Raw genomic sequence first — 13,424 nt, 5'->3', positions numbered from 1 at the left:
GCCCTGCGCAAGCCGACGCCGCGCGGGCTGCGCCACCTCGCCCCAGGCCGAGCCGCTGGGAACGGGGCCGGGAACGGGGCCCGGGGTAACTCACGAGTGGCGGAATCGCCGCTGCTCCCGGTTGCCGCGGTGCTGCGCGCGCACGAGCCCGGCCCCGCCCCACCGTGAGCTGAGCCAATGAGGGGCGGGCAGGCGGATGGGCACGGGACCCGCCGGAAGTTGCGTGTCGGGATGTGGGCTGCTCTGCGGTGGGTTGGCGTTGGGTTATGGCTGCCGCGTGCCTCGCAACTCGCCCCGCGCTGCGGCAGGACCGGCCCGGCCCCGGCTCCGCGGTGCTGGAGCTGCGGCAGTGCGCTCCCTGGTGCCGAGGGGCTGCCGCTCTTCTGCCCCGGGTGCCGCTCCCTGCAGCCGCCGGGACCGCGGCCCGACCTTTTCCGCCTGATGGCTTGGTGAGTGCGGGCGGGGCGGCCGCGGGCCCGGCCGGCCGCGGGGCCTCACGCCGGCTCCTGTCGTCCGCAGTGACCGCTCCTTCCGCGTCGACGCGCAGCAGCTGCAGCGGCGGTTCCGGAGCCTGCAGCGCGCCGTTCACCCCGATCGCTTCGGCCAGAGGCCGCCGGTGAGCGCAGGGACGAGCAAGAGGCGGCCAGTCTGCCGCCGGCGCGGCCCGCTCGGTTTTCCGGGTTGGGCGTGCGGCGCTTGCGGGGCTCCGGGCGGGAAGAAGCCGCCTCCTGCGTCCGGCTGCGCCGTCCTGGGCGGCGGCAGAGCGCCGGGGCTGCGGGCACTCCTGGCTCTTGTTTCCCGGTGCTTAGAGCAGACTTACAGGCCCAGACTCGCGGCAGAGGATGGTGATGAGGGGCTGGCGCTTCCGAGCGCGGGGACACGTGCACAGGTGCTGGCTCCCCGCACCCCAGCTCTGCCAGAAGCCACCCTTCGGCTTTATGCACACGTGTGGCTGGGGAACGCGCTCCCTGCAGGTAGCAGTGTGATGCATTTGCTGCTTCTTATTAACTTGTTACTGTTATTTATCATCCATGCGCAGGAGGAACGGTACTACTCTGAGCAACACTCGTCCTTGATTAACAAGGCGTATCAAACCCTCCTGAACCCTCTGAGCCGCGGCATCTATCTGGTAAGGTGTCACTGTGTATTTTGTCACTGCTCATATAGCTGATCATAGTGACTGGGGCTGCTGGTGGTAATACACTGAGTCAGACATTAGCTCCATTGTTAACACGCTGATTTGTGTTCCTCTGAAGAAGAGGGCTACTAGAGATTGACAAGAGACCAAAACAACCTTGTCTTAAAACTTGATAAGCTTTTTGAATATTTTCTTTAACATTTCACTGACTGTTGCCATCTCACTTGCTGCTCATGTCATCCTCATTTGTTTCCTGCATCTCACGCTGTGTTTGGCCGTAGCTGTTCCTTGGAAATTCCAGTCTGGCCTCAAAACCTTTGCTGTGATTTTTTTTCCTCTGGCCAACAGCTGATTCGCATGGTTTACCTCTGGAGTCAGTTTTAAGCCAACTCATGCATATTTCCTGGAATAAAATGCAAGTTTATCAGCTATGAATCTGAGTGAGCCCTGTTCAGGGACTAAAGAATCAAGAAAATTCATACTGAAATAGATGTAAGAATGAGCATTTCCAAATCCCCATCATTCCACAGCTGGAGCTGCATGGAATAGAGCCAGCACAGGAGACAGACTGTGATGCAGACTCCGTGTTTCTCATGGAAATCATGGAAATTAATGAGAAATTAGCAGAGTCTAAAAGTGACGGTATCCTTGAAGAAATTGACACTTTGATTAAAGGTAGGTTATAATATGAGGTGTTTATATAGCTCTAAAATACTCTATCTTGTGTAATATGAGAGTCTAAGACTCTTTATCAACATATTTTAGTATCTCTAACTTGTGTTAGTCTTGAATTGACTCACTGCAAGAGCTTCCCCCCAGAAAAAGTTGTCTGTACCAGTTTATGCCATTTTTAATTTAAACATCAGCTCTGTCTGGAGAAAGTCTGCACAGTAGGACCTGTTCTGGTGGCAAAAGAGGGATAGCAACTGACTACATAAAGGCACTTACTCAGCAGATCAGGGCGAGTGGGCTGTTGTAAAAGAACGAACCACTCAAAATGAAGTTTAATAAAATGCTTGACTGACCACACTAAATAATTTAATTTATACTGAAATTGTACTTCTTTCACCTTCTTCAACTTAAAACCCATTATATTAAGTGGTTATTATCCTTATACAAGCAACTTCCTCAATTATATTGTTGGTGATGCCCAAAACATGAAGTTTAGTGGTCTGTTTAATTCTTTGCAATAACAGTGTGCCAAAAGCAATTAGAAAAACAAAAATAAAAATTAAGTAGAATAGACTAAAATTAATTGTAGCAGAGTGAACACCAAAAGTAACTTAGAGCTCTGGGAAGTTAGTGACCATTGATTTGCATTGCAGTTGCTTTCTGTAAACCTGTTTAATCAAAGAAGCTTATCTGCCTGTAATTGTAATTACATGAATCACAGCATTAAGATGAAAAGCTCGCTCAGCTCCCAGAAGAGTGTGAGGCTATCAACTAGGTTTCCCACCACAGACAGTCAAAATGCAGTGGTATTCAATATATTAAGTATGTAACAAAAAGTGAATGAAATTATTTGTTTTACAGTTAAACATGAAGAACTGACCAGAGAGGTGGCTGCAGCTTTTGAAAGAGGTAGCTGTTCTGTGAAGCATTTGGTTGCCATACAAACCTGCTCTAAATGCTTAAACCCCACATTCCTACTGGCAAATATTTCCTGAACTACAGAACAGAAATACTGCAAACACAAGTGTTCTTTGTATGATATTTAGAATAAATACTAAAAGCTGACCTTTCTGCTGATGCAGGAAATTCAGAACCTCGCATTAGCTGTAAAAAACCCCATCCAGTACAAAAGTTCCAGTTAATTCAATCTGCACCCAGATGATCCCTTCCTATGGGAATGCAGATGCTAAAAACTGTTTTGGTTGCTTGGTTCCCAGAGAAGCAGGAAGGTCAGACTTGCCCAAATTTAGCACCAATTCTGAGGTTTCAGACTTGCATTTGGGGGATCTTGCTCTGACAACAGAAGCTGTCAGTGGAGTACCAGGTGCTGAGCACCTCAGTCGAGGTGTTCCAAAGCGATCCAAGATGAAACCAGTAGGCATGCTGGTTTAATAGTGTATTATGGGCCCCTGCAGCTTGCAGCTTTTAGTGCTGCAGCAGGTGCTGTCATTGAAATCTTGAGATTGATTTGAAGATGAAAATTCAGCCTCTGTAACTAATCATGTTTTCTTTCATTTCAGATGACCTTCAGGAAGCAAAGAAGCTTTTAGCCAAAATGAAGTATTTTGCAAACTTAAAGGATAAACTAAAGAACAAGAAGATCCCTTCCTGATGCTGCCTCCTTTACTGTTAATGTTATTTTCAATTAAACAGCTAATTTAGTTACCAAGTGAGAAAAATAGTGTTTGCTTCCTAACTTTTGACTAAAATCTTTCACTCTGAGAGAAGGGAGATAAACGTAAGAGAAATCCAGCACTTACTGAGTAATAGATGGAACTAGGAAATGCTGACACCCAGGAAAAGCTGTAATGGGTAAAGTAGGTAGGACCAGTGTCTCAGCAGTCACAGGTACAGACACGAGTATCACAGAGTACACAAACACTGGATGTAACTGGGATTTCTTACATTTTGGCTAATAAAATACGAGTGATTTCTTTTGAGAAAGAGCCCCGGATAAAATGGTGGAGATGAAGCAGACAGCTCGTTCAACAGGTCCTTCAAACTCCATGTCCTCCTTGGGTCTGTTCTATCAGACCATCTTGAAGGATTTGTGGAGGTGAACTGTATTTAGTTGCTGTCCTCTCTGCTTCGTAGTGCTTTTTGTGATGGTGATTTCAGTCTGCCAGAACTGACCTTCAAAACTAGAAGCTTCACCCTGTTGCTGAGTTTAAAATGTTAAGATGCTAGTTAAGGCAAAAAAATAATCCCAAACTCAAACCTCATAATCTGTTTTATTTGTACCTTTTTAGGAAAGAAGTTTTTCTAATAAGATGTGTTACAAATAGCAGTAATTCAGACAGGTGCTGGCCTGTCTTTGTACAGATACAGTGGTGGGACTAGATTAGGAGTGTCCTTAAATCTTTCAAAGAAGTTATTTAAGTTGCCTTTTATTAAATGTCCTCTAAATACACAGGAGGCTTGAATAAACTGCTTGTTCATGGGATTGCACAGCTAGTTTAGAAGATGCTATTCATAATCTTCATGGAAGTTCTGCAGCAGTGAAATCCCACAGAAGGTTTTTAAAACCCATCATGGAGTTGTCTTCTTTCATAAAGCTCCATTTCCTTTTTATTTCTTCCAAAATTAAGCTTGTGAAATTCCTTTTTGATTGCCAGGAAAGATTTGTTTTTTGTCTCAGGAATTACAAAGAAGAGGAAAGCAGCCACAGAGGAGCACTCCAGTAAGAACACCAGGAAGCAATACTGCTTCAGTCTGTTCTGAAAAAGAAATTTGAATGTAAAATATTTCAAGTCCAAAAGTGGTGTCTGGAAAATAAAAAGCTTTTTTTTTTTACACCTAATGCTGCTGCTCAGATAGTTTTAATAAAAAGCCATTCAACATATCCTCACCTTATATGTAACCTTTTACATTTGTTGTTTTTTTTTTTTAGATAGAAGACTACCAAGCCCTGTGCAACACACTTGTTAGGTCTCTTATTAAAAAAAGGAAGGCCATTTAAACCCGACCAAACAATCCACAGTGTTAAGATTATCTGATTTTTCTGAATGTTAGTATTTGCCAATGCTATTCATTAAAAAAACAACTATCTTGCTGGTGGGTCAGGCTGCCCTGTCACCTGCTGCTCCTGCATGTTTTACTCTCAATTGGGAACACAAAGCTGGGGATGAAAGCCTCCACTGTTTTCCTAGTAATCCTCCTGATCACAAACTCCTCTGTACAGAGCTCTGGGAGTTCTCAGAGCTGTGAACCATCAGCCCCAGGCACTACTTCTACTTCACTTTGCCACAGAAGCACAAGGCCCCATTAAGAGATGTGTTATCTGGATCTCTGCATCTGATGACCTTTTTCTAGTTTTGATGCCTTCTGTGGTCCATTTTTTTTGCTCTGAAACCCAGGCATTACTTTCCATTTTCATTTATCATGGTTTACTATTTTTTGTCTGAAAAATAGTAAATCCTTTAAGAGGGATTGACTCTAGTTACACTTGGTTGAGGGGTAGTGAGCACCCTATGTGTAAGTGCTACTGCATCAGGAAATAACACTATGATGGAGCCTGAGAGAAGATTAAACAAGAGGTGAGGCAATCTGGAAAATGTGTTGCACGCACTTACCACTACGAAGGGGAACAGCATCCCAATGGTGAAGAAACTAACCCAGCTGATGGTTCCTCCTATCATGTAAGCAGCAGGACGTGATGACTGTATGAACAGTTCAGCTATCAGGGTATTTGTTATGCCACCTGGGGAGTGAGTTTCAGAAACAAGGAGCTGTTGACCTAATTGTATATATATTCATAATGGCACATTTTTGAATCCACTGCCCATGCAGTAAGTGTCCTCCTGAGGAGCAGCCCCATTGCAGCACTGCTCAGGGAGGCAGGGAAAACCAAACAGGCTGCTGCTTGCTTCGTGTCTGACTGGACTGAACTTAAGGCAGAACAGAGACTGCTCATGCATAGCTGACCCACACTGAGGCTATGGAGGCAAAATGCACTAGCACACAGGCTCACTGTGTCCCTTTGCCAGAGCACAGCAGCCTTACAGAAACACCAGTGCCTGGCTTAGAGAACACAGCTGCTGCCATTCCCCTCACCACTTCAGAACATGCATTAGTTACTGTGTCCTACCTGGCCCCAACCCGAAGCTCAAGATGAAGGCAAAGATAGATGTCATGCTCACGTAAGGCACCCATGGGTACAGTTCCTGCAGCAGAAGAGAAGAAGGTTTAGTTCAGATTTTGAGAATCTGGTTTTAAAGTCTGGCTTAACAGTTACATTTTCTTTTGTTATTTTATTGCCTTTAAGGCAGTCATTCATGGCTGTTTACAGCTGACTTATTTCACAGTATTGCTTCAGAGAAATTAAATATTGTTCATTTAGTAATTTGTACTAAATGGAGTCTAGCACTTCTGCTGAGATTTGGAATTAGTCCTCTGAGGCTGTAAATTGACATGAACACTGAACACAGCAATTACATGTTATTAACATTTTGTCAGTTTATTTTGGTATTTTATACTGATCCATGAGTTAGCTGCCACAAACCACGTTCACAGCATGAACAGATTCCTCCTATATCATTATTTATCTATACACATATTTCAATAGCACAGTAAAGAAACATTAGCATTACTATATACATACGAAACTGGGTGCATTAGAAAGACCAAACTTAAAGCTTGAAATTCCATTATTCAAAAGCAAACAGACATTTACAGAAGTTACAATTAGAACAATTAAACCAAGGCCTCTGCCCAGGCTGACTCATTCAACCTGCTGCCTGGCCTAGCAGCTTGCTTCACCTCAACCATGCAGAAATCACTGCAGGTAAAAAGCGGGGCAGGATGTCATCTTTGTATGATAAGTGTAGAGCATAATTTGAAGTGAATCTCTCTAGTGAGTTTCCGACAGTTTTTGTGAAATTACACTTTGAATTTAAGTATCTTTTGAACTTCAGCATCCTGACAATATTGTTTGTTCACTTTATAGTTCAATGACTGAACACCGATGCTTAGTATCATAACTATGAGGATTTCATCCTAAAATGACTTTAACTGCTAAAATAAATGCCATTTTGTCATCACTTAGTTTTGTCAGCATTAAACACAGCTGTAGCTTTAAGACAAATACATGACCAAATCTCTTATTTTAAGGAAATACAGCTGCAGAATTGATCGAATCTTTCAAGTGCTGTCACTTTTTATGCTGCTGTTTAAACCTCTCTTCCAGCTTCTTTTAGTGTCACAGATTTTCACTCACTACAGTCGTATCATGTAATATTAATGAGTCCTTCTTTATACCTGGTAAGTCAGGGAGAACGTTAAAACAATGCTCCAAAGGGTCATAAGGAGATAACCCCCAATGATGAGATACCTTCTTCCCACGTAGTCAATCAGTAAACCCTGTGTACAAGACATCATTTTCCGTTACTATGTTGATCTCATATTTACCCGTGTTCTTATTCAAGAGGCATCTGTACTCTTGACATTAGGAGGTAGGATAAATCGCTACTTACACATGTGAGGGCTGTGAGGCATTCACAAGCTCCAGTGCCAAGGGTCACATATGGGATTTGTTCTGCTGAGATCCCAGCTTGTTCAAAAATGTAAGTTGCATAGAAATAAATCTACAACAGGAAAAAAATAAATACTAATGGGACTTTCCTGGAAGTTAAATCATCAGTTGGAAACAAAGTCAAGTTCATACTAAACACACAGCTTAATGTGTGTTATATTTGAGTTATTAATTTGACATAAACAGCAACAAAAATCTGCTTAATTCATATCTAGGTAAATACATTGCTATGATACAAGCAAATTTAATTATCCAGCCTACTGAACATAGTATTTCACATTCTGAAACCAGACACAGCGGGTGAGCTGACTGACCTTCATCTACTTTCTCAGAAGAATATGGAAGTATTAAATCACTCTTTAAAGAAATTTACATACTAGAAACACAGACATGAGAAAAAATTTAAGAGAAAAACACAGAAGTACCACTAAAATATTCTTTCCCACTTATCCCATTTCTATGTGGGATCTATGTGGATCTTTTTGTTAATAAAAGGTTGAAAACCACATGGAAATTAAATCATTATTAAAGCCGTTTGTAGGTACAGAAACTTACAGCATTTATCCCACTAAGCTGCTGGCCCATAGTCATCACAGTAACAGTAATAAGCTGCCATCTTACAGCACGGTCAGTGAATAACTGCCAGGGCTTCTTGGCCTTCTCCCCATCCAAGGCAAAGCCTTCCTGCTGTATGTCTTCCATCTCCCTTCCATACTCTGAAGAACCATGAAATCGCTTCAAAGCTGAAGAAAGAAGAAAATACTCTCACAACTTCTGGAAAATATCTCCTGACACATATCTGCTGGGATATGAAAACATTGCTTTTTGACTTGGCTTTTGCTTGCTGGTTTCCAACATTTTTTGCTGTGGTGAATTGCAGTTGCTTCCTCTGTTGAAGATCTTGCCACAAGGCACACTGGTTTATCTGCTAGTACCTTTTCCAGACAGGTAAAAGTTCATATGTTCATCAACAGCACTTCAAAAGAACAGAAGAAAAGCAAGAGAAGTGGTTTTTTCTTTATTTATGCATATAATGAAAATTCAATCGAATGCAACCCTATCAATGCTAAGAAGGTAAAATCTCCTTTGTTAAAGTCTCTCATTTATTTAGCATTTTAAATGGAAGACCCAGGCATCACAAGTGTCATTTTATGTCACTGTGAACTGTATCAGTATTACCATACCAGCAGAAGTAGAAAAACTGAACACATTTCTGAAAAATATGTATTTTATTGTCCAAATTTGTAAATTGGAATCTCATTTTTTCTGTCCTCTCAATTTTATTAACTACTTATTATTTTAGAGACGATCTTTTCATATTTTTTTAACAGACCTTAACCTGAATAAATTGAACCTGTTTACTTATAGGGACTAATACTTCACTGTTTGGAGTACTATTCCACCTGGTCTCCCTGGCAGGGAAAACACTCTCTATGGCATGTGAGGACACGAATGGCCTCAATGTCTTCTGCATTCTATTGTGAAAAAAAAAAACAAAACTATTTTTGTGATGTTTAGGTTCTTCTTGTCGTATGAAGAGAAGCGTTCACAATCAATTACAGACTCCTGAGTTCCACAATCCCTATTTTCATATAAGTTCACTGAAGGAAAAACATGGGCCAAAAAGGACTATGCAATAAAAATGTGCTGTGTTGATACAGACAAAAGGAGAATCCGGAACCCAAGATACTCCTTGTACTCTTCTGAAGACACAAAGGAAGTATAAACACTGAAAATTACCTTTGACACAGCTCAGCTCATCACCCTTGTCGATAAGAAGATATCTGGGGCTTTCAGGAAACCATGGCAGGAATAGAAGTTGGGCAAATGCTGGTAAACAACTGCTGGATAGCAAGAGAGGCCAATACATTTCTTCACCTAATAATTCCCTGGGAGAGACATGGAAAAAGAAGGGGCAGAAGAGGGGAAACCCTACAATTAATTAGCTTATTGCTGTGTTGGTCTTAAGCATTATTTTCAGGTTCTCCAAAACAGTGTTTTCTAGCAACGCAGGAAAGTAAAAGCATATGGACATCACCGTCAGGTCAGCAGCATCACTTGTTTTTGAAAATTACACAATAATTTTGGACAGAAAGGAACTCAAAAAAGTGTAAATGTAACTGTTTTACTGATGCTGCTCTAAACTGAGAATATCTCCCTGAGGAGACAGCAAAGATGGTGTGTAGCTGTGGGAACAAGGTGACAAAAGGAGGGTTTTCTTCTTACAGGTAGACATTGTAAAGCGTGAAGTTGAGTCACTAATGCTGCAATGGCCACAATGAACATTTTGCAGGGAGCTGCAGGGAACTGGAATTCTTTACATGCAAGTAGCACAAGTCAGCAAAACAAAATGCATTTCTAACCTCAAACCAATTATCTGTCCCATCAGAATCCCCCCAGTCAGAAAGATGGAACTCCCCATGGCCATGCCACCTCTAAGATGTTTTGGGGCAACCTCCCCAAGATACAGAGGCTGCACACAGATCCCAACACCTGCAAGTAAATGGAAGAACATTTTTCTATTAATAGATTTTGCTTTGAAACAAGTTACTGAACCAAAACATGTAGGAAATCAGACTTGGTTAGTTTCCTGTTACTTTAGCTGCCTTCAGATTCCAAGTTAGACTACACAACATTTTTGTTATCATATCTACAAAGCAGCACACAAACACATATCAAAATACCTAAAGAAAAAGCAGTAATAATTTAGCATTCACCATAGTTTACTGAAAGTAAGAATAGGAGAGAATTCACCTGAATTTATGCCAATCAAAAACCTTCCAACAATCAGCAACTCAAACAATCCTGTAGGAAAACTGATCCCCATTAAGATGGAGGCCAGTATTGCTATAATATTATTCATCAAAAGAGCTCCTTTCCTAAATAGGACAAAAAAAGTAGGAAAAAAAATTAAAAAATAAGGAAATCTGCAATAACACGCTCTTTAAACATCTCCTTTCTGGTAATACGGAAAAAAATTGGGTTTATACTGAAGAAAGGAGTGGGGCTTTGCTCATTTATGCTGTATCTATAAAGCATGCACACAAAATGTTACAAATTACACAGTATGCCCTTACTGGCATGAAGGCTGCAAATGCATACATGGGACCTGTGTTTCCTGCCATGCAGCATGTGCATATACTCCTACTTAGATTCCAGTAAATGTCATGGAAAGACTAGACTGGAAGGCTGTAACTCAAATCTCACCTTTTAAAGTCAAATTGGAGCAAACTGTAAAATTCTACTAGAAAACTCTGCTTCAAAGTGAAAACCCTTTTTAGTCACCTAAGGTACATTTTCTCCCACTTTTTTCCATTTATGTACTTTCTATTCCAGTGAGAAAGTAGAAGGAAGCATGCTGAACCTGATTAACTCACCTGCCCAGCCGAATTGCCATGCTGCCTCCAACAAGGGCTCCACACAGGCCCCCAAGTGAAAATACAGAAGCGATGACAGACCAAAGAAAAGTCAGCAGATCTGGGTTTAGTGCCTTGTGATAACGATTAGTCCAGGTTTCATTTAAGAACCTGTGTATATGCTGCAGAAAAGAATTATGAATGTGGAGCATTATGTGTAATCAGAGGCTCCAGTTTTAGCCAGCAAACAAAGACTTAACAGAAGAAGAAACTGCCTGGCCTCCCCCTCCTTTCCAGCATATTACATGTTCTTTCACAAACAGCTTATTTTAACCTTAGTAACAAGCATACGATGCTGTGGCAAATTCAATTTTCACAGTTTCAAAAGAAAATAAATGAGCTAACAGCAGATGATAGCCATCACTTTCACCATAGCATCTGCTCAGATCCTGTGGAGTCACCCACAAAATACACAGAATCCTCAAGACCAGGGCAAGGGACCCAAATGTAACAAGTAGGTGAAAATACCTACAAGATAACTCGGACAGTACACATTAAAGTTTTTGACTCTCTAAGATCTTTCTCAGTAAGCTGCCTTTTACTGTAACTATCTTTTATCTCTGTTATCCAGTGACAGGACACATGGGAATGGTTCAAAGCTGCATCAGGGGAAACAGTGGTGACATTTTACAGAAAGGGTGGTCTGGTCAGACATTGAAACAGGCTTCCTGGTCAATGCCCCAAACCTCTCAGCATTTAAGAGGCATTTGGACAATGCCCTTACTAACAGGCTTTAACTTCTGGTCAGGCAGCTAGACTAGGTTGTAGGTCTGTTCCAACTGAAAACGTTACACTCTATTCTTAATGTTTTGGGCTATTTTAGTCAAAAGCGTAACTGGAAGATGTTCCTTATTTGGTCAGTTAATCCTTCTAAAACAGACTTTAACAGAGGTATTTATGTGGCCTATTTGTCACTTTTATCTGACACACCACACCTCTGATGGGAGGTACAAATTCACATGAAACCACTTTGGAAAGCAACACGAATCCTTCATAGGAGAGGAAGCCTGCTTTGGTGCTGTTGTGATTACAGTAGAAGTGCGTTTGGCCTCTCAGCCAGTTAGACAGGATACCTCCGTCACTGCAGAACAACAGACCATGTTTTACCTGGGTGGGGGCATTGATGATGGAAACATTATACCCATACTGAAAGGTTCCTCCAATTCCAACAGCACAAACAGCCAGAAACAAGGTCCAGCTGGGGAGCTAGAGAACAGACGAGAGTAATGGGAATGAAAAGCGAAAGAGCTTTGAACCCACATGCATGTAACATCTATGAGAAAATCGTAGTGAAATATATAATGTATTTAGTTTTGAACAGTTAAAGCATTCATTTAGAAAACTACATAAACTCTCAAACACCTGCAGCAAGAGAAAAAAATTCATGCAGACTTTGGCCATAATCACTGACACCTTTTAGAGATGCAACAATTACAAGTATGCAGGTTCATCGTAAGCAATACAACCATTGCACTGCTGACGGCATAGTACAGCTTCCTCGAGAATAAAAAGTGCTTCTCTGAATGACAAGCAAAGCAATGAATTAAGAGTAAGGGCTGCAGCAAGCACAGTAGAAAAAATAAAACCAGAGGTGGTGCATATTAGCACCGCACACTCAGACCCTTCTGTTAACCAAATACTGACAACATAATCTGTGTCTCATAGGTACAACCTGGAATCTAGAAAAGACGGAAAACAAACAAAACCACCGCAGAACCATTAACATACATCACACAGCTTATGTTCTGTTATGACAGCTCTGCTCCTCCTCCTGCCCAAATCAGTCTGCTCACTACACTAGCATCTTGAGTCACACTGGAGCTTCCATGTATGTTCTGTAAACTACTTCACTCCTGACAGCTTAGAAGGACTGTCACGTCATTTCAGAAACATGCCACACACAAAATTCAATTTACATCCAATGCAAATCGTAAGAATCAGCAAGCACACTTTTACAGCTTCCACTTTACAACACAGCTAGGTGTCTAAGGAAAAAAACAAAACTTCATGAGCCTGCCTATCTAAACTTAAAAGTAGCCATGAAACCATAAAATTTCACATGCGTGCATCACTGTTAAAGCTACAAACTCCCTGCAAGGACCCATCTCCAGAGGCCAAGGCAGTACTTACCTTGCTACGTGCAGTACACCCTCTCAGCAGGGGCTGGGACTCCATTCTTAGTATGGGCTGAATTCGATTTCCTCTGCAAAAGTTAGTAAACTACACTACAGGGATAAAAGGTACCAAAGAATTAAGTTGTTACTCTATTTAAACACGTTTCTGCCTTCCACCTCTAGCCTTTGGTGTTCTCAGTGTCTCTCGACTCATCAGGACGGCAACGTTCCACTCCCGCAAAGCGTCACAGGACCGTTCACCCTTGTCGGAGCACAAACCCGCCCGCGGGCCCTCCGCGCCATGCAGTCACCGACAGCGCCAACGCTCACCTGGCGGTGAGCCATGGCCTCCGGCTCCGCTCCTCTCTGCGTCCCGCCGCGGCAGCTCTCGGAGCTGAGCCCTCACGTCACCGGGATTTGGCGTCCCCAGGAGCAGCCCGCCCCAGCCCGAGGCTCTGCCCGCCACACGCGGAGGTCACACTGGGCCGCAGACAACAGTGCGTCTGTCCAGGCGCTCCCATGGCTGCCGGGGCTTTGCCGCTCTCGGGGGCCGC

General features: G+C 42.7%; 2 protein-coding genes across 7 annotated transcripts; one reads left to right on the top strand and one right to left on the bottom strand.

The window, feature by feature from the left end:
* Positions 1-57: 57 nt before the first annotated feature.
* HSCB (HscB mitochondrial iron-sulfur cluster cochaperone) lies at positions 58-3,479 on the top strand. 2 transcript variants are annotated; one of them, XM_080628439.1, is made up of 6 exons: positions 58-449; positions 520-616; positions 1,040-1,129; positions 1,669-1,813; positions 2,672-2,719; positions 3,331-3,479. In XM_080628439.1, exons 1-6 carry the CDS (start codon positions 178-180, stop codon positions 3,420-3,422), a joined length of 744 nt encoding a protein of 247 aa, XP_080484565.1. In that variant the 5' UTR covers positions 58-177; the 3' UTR covers positions 3,423-3,479. The 2 variants fall into 2 exon arrangements, with proteins under 2 accessions (XP_080484565.1, XP_080484564.1); XM_080628438.1 differs by having other exon boundaries at positions 520-889.
* A 154-nt stretch (positions 3,480-3,633) lies between these two features.
* LOC308226588 (solute carrier family 2, facilitated glucose transporter member 11-like) lies at positions 3,634-13,419 on the bottom strand. 5 transcript variants are annotated; one of them, XM_080628428.1, is made up of 12 exons: positions 12,887-13,419; positions 11,864-11,962; positions 10,718-10,878; positions 10,095-10,219; positions 9,704-9,833; positions 9,081-9,229; positions 7,896-8,083; positions 7,282-7,392; positions 7,067-7,168; positions 5,898-5,973; positions 5,383-5,510; positions 3,634-4,527 (listed from the first exon to the last, which is right to left on the bottom strand). In XM_080628428.1, exons 1-12 carry the CDS (start codon positions 12,929-12,931, stop codon positions 4,330-4,332), a joined length of 1,512 nt encoding a protein of 503 aa, XP_080484554.1. In that variant the 5' UTR covers positions 12,932-13,419; the 3' UTR covers positions 3,634-4,329. The 5 variants fall into 5 exon arrangements, with proteins under 5 accessions (XP_080484554.1, XP_080484555.1, XP_080484557.1 ...); XM_080628429.1 differs by having other exon boundaries at positions 13,201-13,419; XM_080628430.1 differs by having other exon boundaries at positions 4,312-4,522.
* Positions 13,420-13,424: the final 5 nt, after the last annotated feature.

Source organism: Psittacula echo (genome assembly GCF_963264785.1).
Source record: "Psittacula echo genome assembly, chromosome: 13".
NCBI classification, from domain to species: domain Eukaryota; kingdom Metazoa; phylum Chordata; class Aves; order Psittaciformes; family Psittacidae; genus Psittacula; species Psittacula echo.
The sequence above is the reverse complement of the archived record's forward strand: the minus strand, read 5'-3'. Positions and strand labels throughout refer to the sequence as shown.

Excerpts from the sequence above, each read along its gene's own strand:
- LOC308226588 (XM_080628428.1), bottom strand. The coding sequence starts at position 12,931 with ATGGAGTCCCAGCCCCTGCTGAGAGGGTGTACTGCACGTAGCAAG. Across the intron at positions 10,220-10,717 it reads ATGGCAATTCGGCTGGGCAG|GAAAGGAGCTCTTTTGATGA; the intron begins GTGAGTTAATCA and ends TGTCCTATTTAG. Across the intron at positions 9,230-9,703 it reads GGACAGATAATTGGTTTGAG|GGAATTATTAGGTGAAGAAA; the intron begins GTTAGAAATGCA and ends TGTCTCTCCCAG.
- HSCB (XM_080628438.1), top strand. The coding sequence starts at position 178 with ATGAGGGGCGGGCAGGCGGATGGGCACGGGACCCGCCGGAAGTTGCGT. Across the intron at positions 450-519 it reads CTTTTCCGCCTGATGGCTTG|TGACCGCTCCTTCCGCGTCG; the intron begins GTGAGTGCGGGC and ends TGTCGTCCGCAG. Across the intron at positions 890-1,039 it reads GCGCGGGGACACGTGCACAG|GAGGAACGGTACTACTCTGA; the intron begins GTGCTGGCTCCC and ends ATCCATGCGCAG.